This window comes from Helianthus annuus, chromosome 17 (genome assembly GCF_002127325.2).
Source record: "Helianthus annuus cultivar XRQ/B chromosome 17, HanXRQr2.0-SUNRISE, whole genome shotgun sequence".
NCBI classification, from domain to species: domain Eukaryota; kingdom Viridiplantae; phylum Streptophyta; class Magnoliopsida; order Asterales; family Asteraceae; genus Helianthus; species Helianthus annuus.
The window spans coordinates 16,774,124-16,796,216 of NC_035449.2; the positions used below are offsets into that span (position 1 = coordinate 16,774,124).

Here is a 22,093-nt window from a genome sequence, read left to right on the forward strand (position 1 = left end):
ATAGTGTTACATAGTGTTATATGGTATTATATGGTGTTACATATTGTTATACGGTGTTTATATGGTGTATTATATATAGTGTTATAATACACTTCTCACACTTTAGGCCCTTTTTACACTATCCTTACCCTGTGTGTGTAAAACACAATATTTCTTAGCATACGATGCGTACGCGAGAAAATTATTATATGTGTAATTTTTTTTAAAAAATGCATGATTAGGGTTTACCCCATGCGTGATTTCCGATTTTGTTCATGCGTGATTTCTGACTTTGTTCATGCGTTATTATGTGTTTTTGTTCATGTGTGATTCGGGTTTGATTTTATAACATGCGTGATTTAATATAGTACGCATTACACGTTAAGAAATATTGTACGTTAACCTTCCCTATATATATATATATATATATATATATTTCTGTAACTCTCTTGCTATTGCTCTCTAGCTAAGTCTCTCTCTCTCTCTTTGTGTGGTGTGTGTGTTTAAACAGAATAACCTTTTATGGTGATACCAAAGTGCATTAACTCATTTCAGATGGCATCAGAATTTGGAAGAATTTAGTAGGACAGCTACTTAAAAAGAATTTGAATCATTCCCATACAAACAACACCCCACACTTTTGACTAATTACACAATACCCCTCTAGATACGCCACTTTTGTTAGAAGCGTTAACTACATACCCTTATAAAATCCGTTCTCTTTCAAGATATGTAATATGGCAACGGTACATTTTTCTTTGTTTTTACGCAAGAAAAGTAGGTGAAGTATTTAACACACCGACGTTGAATCACAGGTCTACCAATGAGTCTCCACGAGCTGGATATTTGCTTGTAACATGCGCAAGTTTTAAATGTATTCGAAAAATAAAAGATACTAAATGTTATTAAAATTGTAATGACCATTACTAAAGTATGTTGAGGCGGTTGCCATTTTGTTGTCTTAACTCAAGCTAAAACGAGTTTGCTTGAATGATCGACTATACCATCTTAGCTTAACGGCTAACATGATCCATGATTGGCAGTTGAAATCTTACCTAGTTAATAGTACCATAAACATTGACATGAGACTAGGCTTAGATATCAGTAGTCTAGAACAAATTTTTTAACTGCCCGGTTGATGGCACCATAGTTTATGTCAGAATTTGTAAAACAGTGAAAAATAAGTGGTGGTGAATGTAAATACCAGTTTGTTAAAGGATGAAAGTGGTAAACAATGGAAAACTAAAACAGGTCAGCGAAATAAATGGGCTGTAGGTAAGCCTAATAATGAATCATGAGAAAAGACAATAATTTAGTGATGATCGTAAGTTAATTTTGTTGTCTACTACATCATCATATTGCCACATATATCTTTTTTTGAACGGCAAACTTGGATCACTCACGGACCACTAGAGTATCATCGTGTCACCAGCAGAACCATCCGATCATACCCATCTCCACTAGGCATAATGTCTATACACCAATTCAGGAGGAAACCCAATAAATATGGGAAAACCCCCTTGTGAGAATCGAAACCAGGACCTATTGGTCTCAAAGTCTTATCTCACTCTCAAGATGCCATTAGGCTATAAAGCCATGGACATATTACCACATATATCAACTGAGATAATCAGATATAAACGTATAATAAGAGTTATGTAGTTAATGTATTTTCTGCAAAACCATTGAATTATTTAAGATATTTTGTATAGGTTACACAAGTATATTGTCGACAAGGGCCCCTAGCTGGTGTAACAACCCTCGGAAAAATCCATAAACAAAATCCGAAACGTGCGCGACGAAACTTGAAAACTTGACGGTTAATGAACTAAACCGCACAAAAGTACCTTTAGTAGACTCGTAATTATAAACTGAACCATTTAGAATCAAGACCCAAACATACGCGATAAGTATCAGCATGAAAATCGAGGAAAAACGCGCGATTGGACGGGAAGGGCGGCCAAGGACACGCGTCACGACACTGCGACACGTGTCAGACCTACGTGGGACACGTGGCGACCAAAGCCAGGTCAACCATCCCCGCGACACGCGCCAGGGAAAGCCGAACCTGGCGCGACACGCGGGAGGCAACAAAAATTGGCTATAAAGCCTTTGGTTTGGCACTTGATCAGATTACTCAATTCGACAATCTAAAACGTCGTCCTACTCCTTGTATCTTCGTTTCTTTCAATCAACGCCCTAAATTCCCGAAACTTTGCTCGTTATCAGGGTAATAACTCTAATCACGAACATGGTACTATATCCGATTGATTGAAACTGATCCAACGGATGTTTAAGTGATGCATGTATACGGCTATACTTTGTCATTCGTTGTGGGTTTGATCTCGTGATTATCGTTAATGTTGAATTGAGTTAATACCCTAATACGAGTTCCATTGTATCTAGAAATTAAAACTCATAACCAGGAAGCCGTTAAAGTAGAATACATAGTAGTTAAGTAAACTTAGTAATTAAGAAAACTTAATAACTAAGTAGACTTAGTAATTAAGAAAACTTAATGGTTAAGTAACCTTAATGGTTATGTAAAACTTAGCAGTTAAAGAAAACTTAATAGCTAAGAAAACTTAACAGTTAAGCAAGCTAAGTAAGCTTATTAATTAATCGGCTAAGTAAATTACTTAATTAAACAGTTAAGGAAAAGTAATCAGTTAAACAGCTAAGTGGGATAATCCGTTAAAAAGCCAAGTAAACTTGATAGCTAAAACAATCAAGTAAACTTAATATATAAGTAAACTTAATAGGTAAGTAAACTTAAGCAGTAAAAAAAACTAAATAAATGAAAGGAAACTTAATAATTATGAAAACTTCCTAGCTAAGAAAGGAATATGCCTTACATATAAATAGGAGCATAGGATTTCATTCTTCCTTGCTCATTTCTTTTCTTCTTATCTCTATACGTTGGTGTTCTAACCAATAATCACTGATGCGATATTTTATCTGATCGATTCGGAAACCAACTAACGAATGCCCAAGTGCTGTCTAAATAAGACTGTACTTTGTGAATTTCTCCAAGGTTCTGATCTCATGACCATCGTTAGGTTTAATGTGGTTTTACACTAATACGTATTCCACTCTGTTAAACTAAACTCCTGTCCATAAACCTACTATCAAACAAGATGTATAATCATTAGAAGACTTAGAATCAAGATACTTGTTTAATCAAGACTATATGCTAACAAGGTGAGTCATTCTATTTTTATCAAAGTTACTTTGTAAAACACTACATGTTTTTCAGTTATATTTTACAGGGATTAAGTCTTTGTTATCTTAAGTTACTGGCAGTAAGTGGGGTATTATGCATATTACTGCTGTTTTATCACTTTTAGGTGAAAGGACCTAAATAGTGATACACGTCACTTTTGGGTGAACGAACCCAATAGTGATATGACCACAGTCATAGATCCGGTCGAGTGACAACTGGACCAACTAATTATAAGATATGGACAATAGTAATCGCTCTTAATACTGTAAATTATAACAAATATGTTTTTGTACAAAAATGAATTAACTCACCAGTATTTCCTACTGACCAAATGTTTTTAAAACGCATTTCAGGTGATTACAGTAGATTGGAATAAGAGTGATGATACGTTACCGAAAGGCTTAAAGAAATGGCTTATTTTATCAATTAAATTAAATTAAGAAAACATTGTTTCATATATTCGGGTTTATCCCATATTAAAGCTACATTTGTAAAATATGGGTTTATTCCCATCTGTTTAATAAATAATATCCGGTGTTTCTAAACTCTAGTATTTTCCTAACTCACTGTCCTGATGAAATTTTCCGCTGCAATATTTTCAAAATAACCACCGGTACCACTTGACTGCTCGCGGCTCCCGTCGAGGGTGTGGTCGGGGGTCGTGACACTGGGCTTCTTGTCTAGGCTCCTCAGTGGCGGACCCATGAATTTTTCCATAGGGGTGCAGAACATTTTTTAAAATTTTAGGCCCCTAGGTATATAAATAAAAAAATCGGTTCGTATCGGGTCGGATCATGTAAAACAAAAGATATCGCGCCATAACGTCGCTACTCATGGTTCCTATCACAAAAAATTGATCCATAAGTTCATCACTCCATAACATAATGTTTGAGTTTTAATTTTCAACTATTCAAGCCCTAAAAATCGTGTGTAATCACCCTAAAAATCATCTAAACAACATAATCACCCTAAAAATCATCTAAACAACATAATCACCCTAAAAATCATCTAAACAAACCATAAACAACGTCAAAATACACGAAATTTCAAACCTATTTAAGAACTTTATTACCCTTTTTCTTCTATAATATCAACTAAAATCATCAAAAAAAAAAACATAAAAACTTACCCTTTATCGGATTCCGGTTGGTTTGGTGTCAGACGGCAGTGGTTCGCGGCTGCTGATGACGTGCTGTTGTGCTCGCTGATCGCTGGCAGGAGACGACGCAAGAGAGGGAGGGCGGGAGGAATTCTAAGGGACTATTAAGCTTATTTTAATTATTATAGTTTGATCTTAGGTTGAGTTTGGTTAATGGGCTAGGAATTAGTGGGCTAGTTATGTTTAATGAAATAGTGGGTTAAGGTATTGGGTATTTGGGTTAAGTTGGGTAGTATAAGTTTATAAAATTTAGGTAGTTTTTTTTTTTTTTTTTTAAATCAGAGTTTACTAAAAAAATTAAATATAAATCGATAACATTTTTTTTTATCTAAGGTGTGCTGACGAAAAACTTCAAGGGGTGCGGACGAAAAAATCCAAGGGGTGCGAACGAGATTTTCGACGGAAAATAGCATTAAATTTTTTTTCCCGGGGGTGCGCCCACCCACCTTGGGCTTGGGATGGGTCCGCCCCTGCCCAAAGTGCTACTTGTAACAAAAGCCCATTTCACATTCCCAAAGATACCATGTATAATAAAAGGAGCAGGAACAAGAGAGGCTATCACCTCACGTCATTGTCCCTCCCAGGAGCATTTAATGACATGCGACAAGAGAGAGAAAGTGCCGGCCGGAATAGTACGAGGTTGGTACTGACTTCATTAAATGAGAGGATCATCGCCCGGGTAAGAAGTAGACACGAATCCATCGGTGGCAGGGATTCTTTCTGGCACAGTAGAACACCGTTAGATCTCAAAGGGATTCTCACTGTCCCATAAGCTCACCTCTCTATATAAGCCATACCTGTGAGGTGAGCATTCAATAACTCTCCCAAACCTGCATAAGAAAACACATTTACTTCGAACATTCTCTGATTTGCATTGAATGCTCGAATCTTAGAGTTCACACCATACATTCCGGCGACATCATCGTGCCGAAATGTAGTTTCTTCTCCGGCAAGTTTACTTATTCTCACGCCGGAGCTTGATCACGGACTCCCCTCTGGGTCGCTCTGTGACGAGGCTAACGGTGTTCTCTTTTGCAGACCCTTTGGAAGATCTCTTTGGACCCTGACGAGTCTCTTCAGCTACGAACCGGAGTAAGGGGATTCGACATATATATTTATCAAATATCATTTGTACTAATTGTAAGAAAAGGTTGGATTACAATAGCTTTAAATATTTAAAAAAAGTTTCTTTTTTAATCATGGTTATCTTTTACTATTGTGTAAGATAAAAATTATCAGCTAAAAATTGAAGTAATTTTTCGCAATTCAGTATCTTTAGCAAATTTAAAAAAATAGTTCCAAAGTTTGATAACAATAAGAGCATCCGTAACAGGCTGTTCCATGGACGTCCTCTTTCTTTTCGCGGACGTTCCCCACCCTCTCTTTAATAATTGTCACATTCACAGTTAGTAGGCATCCTCCCCATAGACAAATCATCCCTCTCACAGTTTGAAGGGCCATGTGCACCTTCATAGAACCCGTTATGTTGGGTGGTCTAATAGGTAATAACTAAAAACAAAGAGTTTGATATCGGTATACATTAGACCACCCGCAACGGCCTTTCGTATAGGTGTTGTACCAATCATGGCCGGTAAGTCTCTGAACTTTGAAGAGATGGAGAGATTTGTTCGTGTGGAGGAACGTTCAAAGACGAAGATTGTGAGAAAGACTTGAGAGAGCTTGAGGGAGACGTTGTATTAAGTGATAGGAAGAGAGGGATATCCCAAGAGCAATCCATTGTGGATGCTGTTATTCATGTTAATTTCAAATGATAAAACGTCTCCCATTTAAAATTGGCCCATAATTTAAAATAACCTCAATTAAAGTTTAAATCCACTTATAATTGGTCCAATAGAGAGCCGTTTTTTTACTCACCCCAGACCCAAAAAATTATGAGGATTCTCATGGCCGACCTTACTGTTTCCGTCACTATTATCATCAACATTGTCACCACCACTATTGTTGCCGTCATTATAGCCGCCGCCACCCTACCATCAGCAAGGCACCAACCCGCCACCGATATTTCATTTTCCTTAATGAATTTATTAACCAATATGACTAATTTATTAACTAACTGCATCGTTCATTTGTATTCCTTAACATATTCCAATTCTATCAATTTCCACTTCTTTTTGACTTGGTTCATATTCTTCATATGAATTTTAGTTTGTTAAATCATTTTCTAATTGCTTCAATAGAAACTTTATAAACCAAACACCCCAATATAAGTTATACATTTATTCATGTTAAAAAAAAGAACATTGTTACACTAAGTCATTAACTAAAAGAACATTGTTACACTAACTAACCGTGCCATTTGTACTTTTAAAAAGGTACATGATATTAAGTTTTAACTTATAACCAAGTTTAGTTTAGCCACACTAGCTCTAGTTAAGTTGCTATTTGACTTGATAGCAAATACAAAACAAAATTAGCAGAAAACAGAAATAGCTTAAGAGAATTTACAACTTTATACCAAGTGCCAAAACAACCGATAAAGCTATACACAAGTCCGAGTCAACAGGTGGTGCACCAATTCACCTAACCATTAGACTCAAGGGCTCAACACTGGTGCACCAAAAAACTCTTGTTTCTCCACAAAGAACTCCAACCCCTTCCCAGTTTTCTCTTAGACACCTGTTTGGTTAACGGCCGCACTTCTTCATTAACGGGACCAACACCTATCTCACATGATTGCTGTGGACCGCTATCCTGAACCACGGGTGGGTCCTGATGCCGTTGCTCTCTAAACAACAGCAACAACTTCTGAGCCTTCTGTTTCCCTCTAGCACTCCCATTAGCCGAAACCGATACTAAAGAAGGTATAACCCCTTCTTGGAGAACCATCTGAATGCACGTTTCATTTCCCGTGCACATAGTCAACAAGCAAGCCGCAGCTTGCTCCTGAACATTTGGCTCGTTCATATCAAGAGCTGACGAAAGCCCGCTCACCAAACCATGAGTTGATACGATCTCGTCTCTCGCTAAGTTAACCATGTTGCTCAAGATGGCAAGCACTTTCTCGGTCCACGTGTCATCATCTATGAGTGGCTGAAGAGCATCCAGGATGTTCAACGACACGAGCCGAGGGATGTTCGAATGTAAAGTTGAAAGATGGTAGAGCGCGATAAGTGCGTCAGATTTACATGTCGGGTCCACAGTATCGTTTAGAACCCGGATCAAGAAAGGGACCGCCTCACTTAAACCGATAACGGCCTTCGCTTGTTCTAAACTGGAAAGATTTAAGCAGAGGGCTGCAACCGCCCCTGGTGAACCCGAATTTCCGATCATGTTAACGAGTAAAGGAAGTACTCCTGCGGCTAACATTGTTTCTTTGTTCCTGGAAATGGGCTTGGGTCAAAAACATGAAAATTGCGCATATAAAACAACATGTAAACCGGCTACAAACCAACCAAAACGTTCGGCGAACAATTCGTGAACTATTCACCGGGAAGTTCGTTTGTGTTCGTTCGTTTATCAAACAAATGAACACGAACAAGAAATTTTGTTCATTTAGTTAGACTAAAGGGTATGGGGGCCGGCTGAGGCCCGGCTAGGACCGGCGCCGGTCCCCCACACTGCCCCCCTGGGCTCGGTTCGGCAAAAGCGGCTCCCCACAGCCGGAGGAGACGGGCCTCCTTTCTCTCACAATAACCTATACATACATACATATATATACATAAAGGGGCTCATCCCCCGCCCCCCTAGGTCCATCCCCTCCAAGCCGAGCCTACGTGGCGCTGACGTGGCGGCTCGTCCCCTTGGGGATGAGGCTCTCCGTACCCACTAGCCTTAAACGAACGAACATGAACAGAGGCCACGTTTATTCATTTATGTTCGTGAACGTTTGGTAATGTGTTCGTTTATGTTCGATTGTGTTCGATAGTTCAGTAGTGTTTTTATATTTTATTTAAATACTTCAAAATTCTGACAAATAAAATATCTAACAAGTGTCGGTGTATTATATATTCTGTTCATGAACGCTTGTTTGTTTTCGTTTGTTTCCGTGTTCATGAACATTAGTTTGTGTTTATTTGTGTTCTTCAACGTTCGTTTTTCGTTCGTTGCCTAAAACTAACAAAAAAACACAAACGAACACGAACGGGTTTCTTTCCTTAACAAACGAACACAAACATAAAATCTCATTCAGTAAGTATTCAAGAACAGTTCGTGAACACATATATTTCTTCACAAACGAACATGCAAACGTGACTCTGACATACCTGTTGTTATTAACCGAGAGATTGAAAAGAGCCATGGCTACACTTTCTTGCGCAACAAGGTTTCTTTCACGCACAGTGGACTCAAAAAACTGTAACAAAGCTTCAACGAAACCATTTGCACCCATAAATATCCGAGCCTCTTCATCATCCTTCGTCAAAAGCCGTATTTTCTCTACAGCTTTAATTCTCTTATTTTCCATGGTCAAACTGGCCAACAAACCCTCATATGTGTCGAACGTGCTACCTTCATCCTCTGGCACAACTTCGAGTTCATCGCCTTCTTTCTCGTACTTGCAGGAACCGATACTTTCAACGAATCTAGAACTAGTTGGCTCGCTCTCGGTCAAAGATATGTTCCAGTAGTTGTCGTCTAGGGAATCCGGTGGACCTTCAGGAACCAATATTCCATTTTGTTCACACCAATTTGCAACTAAACCCTTCACACAATAATTAGGAGTCAAACAAAGATGAGCCAAGGTTTGATGCGTCTTCGGGCAGGTGTTATGCCCGTTTTCAAACCATTTTTCAATACAGATCCTCTCGTATGTCTGCCCGGATGCAATGATGACTGGATCGTACATAAGCTGTAACGATATCGGGCACCTAAGTTCGTCAGGTGGGACCGGCATCTGCCCGGATCTTCTAAAGTTCGGTTTAAAGTTAAACGAACTCATTTTCGATAGCTGACGGTCAAACCCATGGATTTTCGATAGCTGACGGTCAAACACGTTTTCAAAAGACCCGTGAACTGTTGGTGAACAAGGGGTTGAACCACTTTGTGAATCGTTGTCGTCTGAGAAATCGCTTCGGAATAATTTCGAGTATTTTTTCATTAAATGTAAAAGATAAGCTACGATGGATTCTTTTCGTTTGTCGTCTTCGATTCTAGATTTTTCTAGGACTTTTTTTAGTGCTCTTCGTTCTCGAAGAGCTCCCCTTGAAGAATTGATACCGAGTTTTGTTGCTGCTTGGTGAAAAGTTTCTAACTCGCCGTTTTCACAGCTGCTGTTGAGATTTCTTCCTTCTTGTAGTAACCCGATTATCTCATCGCCTATTTGTTTCTCTGACGGATCAAGTGAAAATTCTATTCCCTTGAGTTCAGCTATAATATCCGCAATCTGAAGGTACGGAAGTTATAGTTTAGTTTAAAATAACTTAGATTCAATTGTTAAATGCATTATTTATGCAACTTACTATAGTTGATGAGGTTTTGAAAGCAAAATTAGAAAATTATTTAAAGTAGAGGTGGTAATTTTGAGCCACTTGGTTGATTTGAGTGTTGGTTTATTTCAAACGGGTCGAATATGTTGAATAAAAAAGCATTACCTAAACGGAAAATGGGTCAAAAAGGTCTAACGGGTTGAAATGGGTCATATTCCTGTATCGTTTTATTAAAATGTTTAGAATATTAATATAACAAAATTGTTTTGTAACTATAAGTACACCGTTATGTACTTTATAAAAATAATGAACACAAAAGGTATTTTGAGGATCATCCCAACCCAATACAGCCCATTTCAAACAGACTCGTTTTGACCCGTTATCCAACCTGAACATCTAGCCACATCAACAGTTTCAATACAAATTTTCCCTTCAAAAGGTTCAATAATTGAAGTTTTTGTTAGTACCTGAGAACCAATAGTTTGTGGGACTATATCTTCAACCCGTCTAAGACTATCTTCCAGAGCAGATTTCGCCTTTTCAAATTTCATAACAACCGAATCTCCCGTTATAGCCTGCAACGGATATTTACATCAAAGTGAGCAACTAGTAACTACCCGAAAAATGCCCAACATTGTACATTTAGGTTATAAACTATCAATTATCATACAAGATTAAACGAGTGAACATACCAGGTAAAGTTTACTGCATTCCGCACAATGCTGAAGAAGCGTTTTCGCCTTTTCTAGGGCTATATGCAACGAACATAGCGCCTGAATTCCTGTAGTACTCCGAGGCCTCGCGGCTTCTAGGTCGGGGAAAATAGTCAACACTTTGGCATAGATCAAAGAAAGTGATGAACACATTCCTCCATGTAACTACAATCATCAATCAGCAGAGCAAAGATATTCAAAAATCTTAACCATAATACCACTGTCATATGTTCAAACACTCTTCAATAGTGCCAAATAATAAGGTAATTAAAACATGAAATCTTTTAATGATTGAAATCTAGGAAATACCAAATTGGGAATTATCCTAATTTCCTTGTGATGTGAGGTACAAAAATACTATTTACCTTTGGTTCACCAAGTGCAAACAAATTCTCTTCAATCTCCGAATTGTCCATCATTTACATTAACCAGCACAAAAGTTCAAATCACCTGAGTGATTAAAATTAAAAGATATATCAAAATCTAAATGAAATGAAAATATATCAGAAGAATTGCTTGCACTACAGAAACAATGAAAAGAATACCTGTAATTTAACCAACAATTATCCAACGATGCTTCATCAAACGGATACTGGAACAGAAATCAACGAAACCGCTAATCATTTTTGGGTTCATCAGATACGAAACTGACGCATAACTAATTAGGGGCCAAGCCAAACTGTTGGAAATAGAAGTTGGGATTGAAATGAAGAAGATGTAATAATATAATAATGTAATAATGAAACCGTATGATTGTTTATTATTGTTATATGGAGAATGGAGTGAAAGGAGAGAGCGAGCACATGTATTTCTATCGTTCCCGCTTTCAACTCCCCGGTCACCGGCCGACAGCTGCCGACCTCCAAAGTTGTCGGCTGACTTATCTGTCTTCATAATAATAAATGATAGGGGCAGAAAAGTCAAATTTACCACTCTACTTTTGGACTTATTATTCTCAACTTTTAAGATTAACATAAGCAGATTGGTATTTTATCAAGTACGGATGCGAATAATTGCTTAACCCATTTGGTATGGGGAAGGGGAAGACTATTTGCACACTTACTTGGTGTAGATAGTCAGTTTAAAAAGAGTTTTTTTTCCTATATGTACACTCTGCATTGTTAAGCTGTGGTTAAAGCGTGGCGTTTTGGTCCGGTCAGTCAGATAAAGACTGATGGGTGTTTGACGGGTCTGTTGACCGGACCAAAACGCCGAGCTTTGGCGCGTTTTGTTCCTGTCAACCAGACAAATTGGTTGACAGGAACAAAACACGCCAAAGATCGGCGTTTTGATCCAGTCAACAGACCCGTCAGTCTTTTGTCTGGTTGACCGGATCAAAACGCCGCGCTTTGGCCACAGCTCGACACTACAGGGTGTGCATATAGGATAAAAAAGACCTTTTTGGTGTGCATATAGACATTTAGGTGTGCTAGGGTGGTACGAAAAAAACACTCGTCATCCTAATAAATCTTTTAATATTTTTAGGAAACAGGAGAGAAACACAAGTAATGATAAATACAAAAAATTAGAGAAATTAACAGAAAATTCTAACCCAACTTTCTAATTAGATGAAAAGGACAATAAAAATGAAATATTAGGGATTCAGATACAAAAAGTTTCATTTTTTTACTGAAATGACAAAAATGACCAAAATAGAGAGACAATTTTGACATTTTACTCTATTATTTAATTGAAAAAAGAGGAAAAATAGTGATTTTTAAATGTAATTATAGAGATAAAGATGGTAGATAGGATGTGAACACCTCAACTCCATAACCATCACTCACATCATCATCCCTTCAACACAATCTTTTATCACTACCCTATGAATTGGTATGGTAATGATCCTCAACATCACCCTATCAATAAAACAAAGGAGAAGTAACTAGCAATTGTCATTTAAAAAAAATGACTGAAGGAGTGGTTGTTCATATATATTTTCTTTCGTGAGCATCCACAATAAGGGAATATGTTGGTGTTTTTAGGGAGAGAGAAAGTGATATGGAGGAGAGAGTGTGTGATGTGGAGGAGAGAGGGTGTGAAGATGTTGGTGAGAAAAAATGGATGAATGTGAGTTATGTGAGTGTAGAGAGGAGAAAGAGAAGAAATGTGTTTGTGAGAGGGGCAAGTGAGAGAAATCTCTCATTGGTTGGACAGGTGCCACATTAGCACTAAAAAATACCACCTAAAAACACCTCTATTGGTGATGCTCTAAGGTTTGATATATCTAGTACGAATTTATTGTCTCTGTTCCAAAAAAATGCTAAACAAATAAGATTTACATGAGGAAGATACAATAATGGTTCATGTGAATTATTATTTTGTTATGAAAATGATTGCTTGGGCAATTTTCATGTGAATTGAGCCTTTCTTCTATCTACATGTGACTCTCACATGAAGCCAATTATAGAAACTAAATTGTTGAATTGATATAACTAAATCAGTTCAAAAGTTGATAGTTAGAAAGAATAATCAACATAACTTAAGAATCTAATGATTGTACCCAAATTATTGTAAAAGGTTTTTTACTTTACATTCAGTAGTAATTGTGGTTGATCAATAGTTTCTTTTCTTTTTTTTCATTCCTCATCCCCAAATAATTCAAACTTTATTGACGTGATATAATTTAAAGCACTTGTCTTGTGGAACCCATAATAATTTATTTTGTTGCATAGATGAAATTTATTTTTTAATAAACAAATGTAATACTCACATAATTAAAAAGAAAAACACCATGAGTAAGATGGACCGAAGGATGCCAAGTGACCCCTTATATTTTATAAAATACTATACAACCAAAATTTGGGTAACCTCATAGGATTTTTAACAGCTTTTTAACGATGACCTTATAGGTTTTCTCGACATAATATTAAAAAGGGTCGACATGAACAATTAACCACAAAAGAAGACAAAGGAGTAACATCACATATTGCCACTATTACGGGTTTAATTGTTTCAACACGGTGGTATATGCAAATCCAAGAATTCGAGAGCTGTCTTAACGCTATAGGGTCGGTCTTGTGAAGTTTTGGTTGAGTTAAGAGTAGAGATGAGTTAACCAGTGGCGTATCCAAGAATTTTTCCAACCAGGTTCCTTTTAATAGATTTTCACTAATTCTCACTATTTTTTTTAAATCATACAAAATTTCCACTATTTTTTTCATTTTTTTTCCAAACTAAGGGGGTTCACAGGAACCCCCAAAACACCCCTGGATCCGCCACTGGAGTTAACATAATATTACAAATAGTAAGGTATATAATATAAGTTAATATAATATAATTTACATCATTATACTTTTTGAAAAAAAAATATTAATAAAGTATATAATATAAGTTAGATGATAAAACTTGCTAAAATCGAAATAATGAGGGCACGTTTATTGTTGGCTTATTGGAGACATGAGTTGAAAAACAATTAAGGGTATAAGGAGTGGTTAAACACTTTAAAGTGGTAAACCAAAAAACCGACCAATGAGAGCGCGCCATGTCAATTAGGCAAAAGTGTTTAAACTTTGGTGAAAAATGTTGGCAATGGTTTAAACATTTGGTGGAGTGGTAAACTTTTTAAATAAAAAAAAGGAAAAAAGATGTGATTGGTTGAGATTGGAATGGACCCCACCCCACACCCCTCTCTCTCTCCTCTTCTTCCCTTTGCCGCAGGGGTGTTGGCTCACCGATTTCTCACCATTTTCGGCAAACATGAATGTGGCAAAAGATTGGCAATGGTTTGCCAAAGTTTACCGATCGGTAAACTGGCTTTGCCGAAAGCCACTCCCTATCCCCTAAGACAACAAAATGATGATGCGAACCATTCACGTGTGAATCCAATGAGGTTTTCCAGCCTGGCACACCCGCAAGATCTTGTGGTGTTGCTAGACCTCCAACAATTTTGTTTTAAAAAAATATAAATTATACCACGTATTAGAACATATATAGGATATATCTAAACTTCTACGTGGAAAAGATTTTGACGCCAGCTTAGTTGTATACAAGTCTCGATTAGGCTGGATGGTGTCGTGTAAAGCCTTTAGGGGTTTATAGAGCCACGTCAGCATCACGTATGTACCATATAAGCAATGAATTTTATCGTTAACTAGCATGATGTGAGATAATACACCTTTAAAGCCCATATTAAAACAAAATACAAAAAAAGAAGAAAATCAAAGAGGAAAAAAACTTATTGGTTGGAATCATTGGGCCCACCTGTACATTGCATTGGCGATCGTTAAAGGGATGGAGCCCCCTCCATAGTGCCTTCTTTGGCGTCTGGAAAATGAGAAGAGAGTCGCTATGGAGGCTGATTTGACATGGTTTGACTCAATTAACGCCACATATAGAACTTCCCCTGGTTTTAGTTTGCGCGAATATACCAAAATTTTAATTATACAATGTGAAATTGAAATGATTCCATATTTATTAACCTTAGATTATTTTACATGATTATAATGTTTGTGACTTTATAGATTATGGGGTTAGGATCAAATATAAAGTCTTATAAAAATAAGAAATCGTAAGAAGTGTATCAAATACATTCCGATTGACCTCATTCAGGGTAAAGGGAGTGGAGCGGTGAACTCGACGGCAAAGGAGTTTGCCGCGCGGCAACACCGCCGCCGGCCTCCTTTGTCGCTCGGCAAACTTGTTCAAGCGGGGAAGCATCACCGATTCGGGAAAGGAGACATGATGATGATTGATGTGTGTGTGTATGTGTTGATGTGTGTGTATATATAACTGTTTAACCACTGCCAACATTTTTCGCCAAAGTTTAAACTCTTCACACTGATTGACATGGCACACTCTGATTGGTCGATTTTGAAGTTTGCCACTTTCACCTGTTTAACCACTCCCTTCACCCTCAAGCGGCATTAGAACCGTCTCATCGAACTCTACGATGTGAGATTTTAGATTTTTGCTTTAGATGTTTAGCTTGTAGATTTTAGACTTTTTATTACATCATCGTGTCTTTTTATTTATCATTGTGTCTTTTTTATATTTGCGCTATTGTGTCTTTTGTGTGACTCATTGTGTCTTTTTTTCGACATTGTTTTATATTTTTCAGCATTGTGTTATATTTTGTTCAACACTATATTATATTTTGCGATCTTTTGTGTCTTTGTATACTTATTATATTTTATAGAATAACTTTACCCTATATTAATAAAGTTTTTTTTAATATAATTTGATTGGGAACGGGTATGCATCAAATGTAAGATTAAATATGTTACGTATTGATATTTAATCTATAGCCATCATAATCATTTACATTATAGAGATCAAAATATATTAGAACCTATTAAATAATTAGTTGGTAATTGTTGATGGACCATATTACCCTTATTAACTAATTAGGTTTCCTCCTGTGTGCTTATATAAGGAGAATCATGTGGAGGTTAAGGGGTTACTCAGTTACACAATTACACACACCCCATTAGCCATAACATCATAATCGACCTCCTCTCCTAACCGATACCCTTTTCGGTTTTCTAAGTCCCCATCATCAGTTAGCATCCTAAGGAGGAACCAGATCACGATGACAAGCATGTCGAACTCCATTACTGGATTCTCCAACGCACTGTCTGCTATCACAGGTATGTTTTAATGTTTTCCTTCATGGATAAACAGAACTGAACCAACATGTGGTATCAGGTCATTAAAACCTTCACAAATCGAGACCAACAGATCTCGACTCGAGACCATAAGGTCTCGACTCGAAATCATAAGGGCTCAAAGGTTGCGACTCGAGACAATAACGTCATAACTCGAGACAAAGGTTGCGACTCGAGACCATAACGTCATAACTCGAGACAAAGGTTGCGACTCGAGACCATAACGTCATAACTCGAGACAAAGGTTGCGACTCGAGACCATAACGTCATAACTCGAGACCGTGGTTGCGACTCGAGACCTCATCATGACTCGAGATCTCATAACTCAGTCGAGACCTGACTCGAAACCTCATTATTTTAGGCTGTTTAAATGTGAACTAAGAATTTTTTTCGGGGCTCCGCCCCGAACCCCGGGCGGGGGCACGCTGTCCCCCGCACCCCCCCAACGAACTCACCGCGGAGTTCGATCCGCGCTAACGGGTAGTTTGCTATTAAATAATTGGTTTTGTAATTATTTAGTTAAATAATCAGAATCAGATAATGTAATGTTTTGCAAAACCAAAATAGCTTAACTTGAATGAGCTTCTGATGTGTCATTTCTGGCCAAAGCTGACTTAATACATCTACTTATCATTCAAGTATTACGAAAGCTATGTTAAGTGTGCATCATAAGCATGAATGTTTTAATATCTGGCTAAAGCTGATTTAATTCTTTCATGGATGACATACTTAACAAGTGCATAACTAAAGTGATTATTTCAATTTCTGGCCAAAGCTGATTTGTTACAACCACTTTGCACATATGCTTAAATGATTACACTTCTGGCCAAAGCTGTTTTGTTTTCGTTTAAGTAGAATTTTTTAACTAAGTCTATTATTTTGATGTTAGTAATAGACATTATCACAGCTTTATAATGTAAAATGGTCATTATTTATGCCTGCCTTAGTTTAACGTGCCCTAAGATCACATTAGGACTTCTTCCTTAGTATCATACTTTTGCTCATCTTATTTCCACTATCAGCGCCCAATCAGGGGATTCCATCTTTGACTGGTGATAACTTTGCTACATGGAAGGATGCTCTCATGCTTACGCTTGGGCTGTTGGATTTCGATTACGCTCTTAGGGAGAATAAGCCAGCGGACCTTACCACTCAGAGTACTGCTGCTGAGCAGATACTTCATGAAAAGTGGACTAGGTGTAACCGCATGTGTCTCATGTTTATGAAGCAGTCCATAAGCAATGCTATCAGGGGAGCTATTCTTGATTCTGAAGATGCTAAAACCTACTTGGCTTCTGTGGAGGCACAATTCAAGGGGACGTCTAAAGCACACGCTAGTACCCTTATTCTCAAGCTGGTGACAACTAAGTATGATGGGAGGAGCGGCATTCGCAAGCACATCATGATGATGAATGACATGGCCAATAAGCTGAAGGGGCTGGAAATGGAAATCAGTGATGGTTTCCTTGTTCATTTCATCATTACTTCGCTTCCTTCGTCCTTTGAAGCATTCAAGATCAATTACAACACTCAGAAGGACAAATGGACGATGAGTGAACTGGTCGCTATGTGCGTTCGCTATGTGCGTACAGGGGGAAGAGCGTATGAGGATGGATCGCCATACTGATGTTGCAAACTTCACTACCTCCAATTCTAAGAAAAGGAAGAACAATTATCAGAGGAAGGATGCTTCAAAAGTCCAAAGGCCTAACCCTATGATGTGTGTAAAATGCAACATATAAATCACATCAATTAAGGCATAAAACTAACCCTTTTTAAGTACTAATGTTGGAAAAAGAGTGTTTTTGTCTTTCTTTTGTATTTTCAGGATGAAATGAGCTCAAAATCACAAAAGAAGCAAAAAGACAACTAATTCTAGCATAAATACAAGAAAAGGAATAAAAGTAGACTGCCCGGACCCTCAACGGCACCCCCCAAGGCAAAGAAGAGAAAACAGAAGACTGAACACGCCCCGTGTCCAGCGAACACGAGGCCGTGCCCAAGAAGCAGCAGAAAAGACAAACTAGTAGAAGCTTCCATTGCCCACCACGGGGCCGTGTCCAGCGGGCACGGGGGCGTGGTGAAAGTACAGCAGGCGCATTAATTGTAATTGCGAATTACAATTAATGAAGAGAGAGAGTGTCAGACGGGCACGGGGGCGTGTCCAGCGGACACGGGGCCGTGCCCAGCCTTCTGTTCAGCCTATAAATAGGGGTGCTTGGTTTCATTCCATCTCATCCCTTGGCACACCACCTCTCTCACACTTCATCCACCACCCACCACCACCATAACACCATCATCCACCACCATCATCCATTGTCCATCATAGAGTGTGTGAGTCGTCTCGGGATCCAAGATTGATCGTAAGAGTTCTTGACAATCAAGGCCATGTTTGCCTAAGTCTCTTACATCACTTGGTGAAGACAAGTGTTTAGTATAATACTTTTTATTTTTAATCTTTTGCACTTTTTATTTGGTTTTGTATTAATGACTTTAATAACTAGTTACTTATGTTGAAGGTGATCTTTCCTTATCGTTTGTCCGTGGTGTCTTGGCGTTATTTTACTGTCTATATAAAATAAAAGATTTTCACCATTCATATCTCCACGGTCTATATGGAGGTATGTTGGCTACCTGGTCGGGGGTTAAGGGAACGGTTTGGTAAGGGTCTTGCCCTTGTTCAGCGTTTAGAGGTCCTGCTTGGGACCTGGGTCAAATTTAGTAGGATCTCCTTCAATACCCATAGGTATTGGATGGCGGGGATCCAAACTCTTTGACCCCCTCATAAGTTAACTACTATTAATACTATAACCCGGCTATTTAGGACTGTATCCCTGCTGACTCAGACTACTTAGCCGAGGGTAACGTCACCGCCGAAAGCGGGGCCTACCACAATTTGCATTAATAACTTAATTCATTATCTTTCAATAATCCGACCCTTTAGGATTGTATCCTTGCTGACTCAAACTACTGGGTTGAGGGTAACGTCGCCTTCAAAAGAGGGGCCTACTACAATAACTAAGATAATCTCTTAAACAAGTGCAAAAGTGCGAAAATAATCAAAGGTTATACTAACACACGTGTCGGATCCAAGTGATTCATCTTGTCTATCTGTTTTTATTTTATTTTAATTTTCAGCATTTAGTTAGTTTTTATTTTTCTTAGTTTAAAACATTTTTCTCACTTTTTGATTTGATTAGACGTTGAGGATAAACCGGTATTAAAAGCTCTTGTGTCCTTGGACGACCTCGGTATCTTACCAACACTATACTACGTCCACGATGGGTGCACTTGCCCATATGTGTGTTTAGTGTTAGTAAATATCGTGTTTTATAAATTTAAAACTTGGCTAAAAGTGTAAAAAGGGCTTAAATATACATCTAAAATATAACACACTTCACGCACATCACCCTAATTCTAATACAAGTGCACCTTCCAGCTCTAAGAACTCCTTAGGCAGTATCCGCTGCAAGTTCTGTAAAAAGACAGGACACATGCAGAAGGAATGCCCTGACTTTAAGGAGTGGCTGGCTAAGAAAGGTAACGATTATTTTATGATACTTGAGTCCTATAATTTAAGTGTTCCTGCTAATTCTTGGTGGTTTGATTCTGGTTCTATGGTTCATGTTACCAATTCTACTCAGGGATTCCTTTCAATCCGGAAGCTGGAAAGAAACCAAAGAACGCTTAAGGTTGGGGATGATCGAGAATTAGAAGTGAAGGCCATTGGAACATTACAATTAGTTATAAAAACTGGTTTATGTATTAAACTTTATGATACCTTATATGTTCCTGAGGTAACTCGGAACCTTGTATCAGGACCAAAGTTAGACATGGACGGTTTTATTGTTTCCCATGGTCATCGCAAACTCTCTATCCTCTATGATTCTGTTCTTTATGGTACTGGTGTTCTGGATGTTGGTCTCTATAGATTAGAACTAGAAGATAACTTTTCCAAATCTTTGTTGTCATATAACACTAATGAATCACTCACAAAGATGGAAGAGAAACGAGACTTAGAGACTTCATCCATGTTGTGGCATCAGCGTTTAGGCCACATTTCAAAAGAACGATTAAATCGTCTCGTAAAGGATGAAGTCTTACCTCCTCTCGATTTCTCTGATTTTGGAACATGTGTCAAATGTCTTAAAGGTAAAATGACATTAGCGAATAAGAAAGGTGCCACTAGGAGTTCTAATTTATTAGAACTCATTCACACTGACATTAGTGGTCCCTACCAAATCGCTGGCATAACAGGACATACTTCATTTATCACTTTTATAGATGATTATTCTCGTTACATGTACTTGTATCTTATTAAGGAGAAATCTGAATCTCTAACAACTTTTAAAGATTATAAGGCTGAAGTTAAAAAGCAATTAGATCATCAGATTAAAGTTGTGAGATCAGATAGAGGCGGTGAATATTATGGAAGACATATTGATGTGGGTCAAGCTCCTGGTCCATTTTATGAGTTTTGTAAGGGCCAGGGGATTATGAACCAATACACCATGCCTGGTACACCTCAGCAGAATGGTGTCGCTGAAAGAAGAAACCGTACCCTTATGAACATGGTGCGCAGTATGTTAACCAACACTAATTTACCATTATTCCTCTGGACTGAGGCGTTAAAAGCAGCTGTTCATATACTCAATAGAGTTCCTTCTAAGTCTGTCCCTAAAACTCCTTATGAACTTTGGACAGGAAGGAAACCGAGTCTTAAATATATGAAAGTATAGGGCTGCATTGCTGAAGCAAAACTTTACAATCCTTTCCTAAGGAAACTTGACCCTAAAACTGCTACCTGTTTCTTTATCGGGTATCCTGAGAACTCTAAGGGTTATCGTTTCTATTGTCCTTCCCATGTCACCCGTATTGTTGAAACCAAGCGTGCCGCGTTCCTGGAGGATTTTAAGGTCAGTGGGAGCAGTACCAACCCTTACGAAGAATTGCAAGAAGTACAAGACGCGGGGGGTAGAGACTCGTCGCTTACCATTACTCCGTACCATTACTCCGATTACTCCTCTTGTACCCAATGCAACTACTGCACCTGAAGCTACTGCACCAACTCCATATTCACCTCTACAATCAGAACCCATTATACCTCATGACGAAGGCACATCAAACGCTCATAACCAAGACAACGTTGTACCCGATAATCCACTCAGGAGGTCATCTAGGCAAAGAAGGCCTACTAATTGGGATGATTATGTTACCTACCTGACTGAAATGGATCCCGGAAAGCTCAATGATCCTATCTCTTACAATGAAGCCATTAGCAGTGATCAGTCTTCTGAATGGAATAAAGCAATGATTGATGAGCTTGAATCCATGAAGAAAAATTACGTTTGGGATTTGGTAGAATTACCCAACGGAGTCAAACCCGTAGGATGCAAATGGGTGTTCAAAACAAAACTGGATCCGAATAGGAACGTTGAACGCTACAAAGCGAGATTGGTTGCAAAGGGCTACACTCAGAAAGAGGGAATTGATTATCAAGAGAAGTTTTCACCTGTCTCTCGTAAAGATTCATTAAGGATCGTCATGGCCCTAGTAGCTCATTTCGATTTAGAGTTGCATCAGATGGACGTTAAAACCGTTTTCCTTAACGGAGATTTGGACGAAGATGTTTACATGAAACAACCTGAAGGCTTTAAACCTGAGGGTCAGGAGCATCTAGTCTGTAAGTTGAAGAAATCCATTTACGGGTTAAAACAAGCATCACGTCAGTGGTACCTCAAGTTTGATGAAGTCATGAAGAGGCAAGGTTTTATGAAGAATCAAGTGGATCAATGCACCTACCTCAAGATGAGTGGGAGTAACTTTACTATACTTGTCCTTTACGTAGATGATATTCTATTGGCAAGTAATAGTTTAGACATGTTGCATGAGTCGAAGCGGTTACTTTCGCATAACTTCGACATGAAGGATCTTGGAGATGCTTCTTACGTCATTGGCATCGAAATTCACCGAGATAGACACAAGGGGATCTTAGGATTGTCCCAGAAGGCTTACATAGATCGTGTCCT

At 38.2% G+C, this 22,093-nt stretch overlaps 1 protein-coding gene across 1 annotated transcript; it reads right to left on the reverse strand.

The window, feature by feature from the left end:
* Window positions 1-6,792: 6,792 nt before the first annotated feature.
* On the reverse strand, window positions 6,793-11,350 carry LOC110926222 (U-box domain-containing protein 45). The gene is made up of 6 exons (XM_022169978.2): window positions 11,004-11,350; window positions 10,824-10,908; window positions 10,438-10,623; window positions 10,213-10,320; window positions 8,585-9,702; window positions 6,793-7,701 (listed from the first exon to the last, which is right to left on the reverse strand). Exons 2-6 carry the CDS (start codon window positions 10,875-10,877, stop codon window positions 6,924-6,926), a joined length of 2,244 nt encoding a protein of 747 aa, XP_022025670.1. The 5' UTR covers window positions 10,878-10,908; window positions 11,004-11,350; the 3' UTR covers window positions 6,793-6,923.
* Between the last annotated feature and the right edge of the window lie 10,743 nt (window positions 11,351-22,093).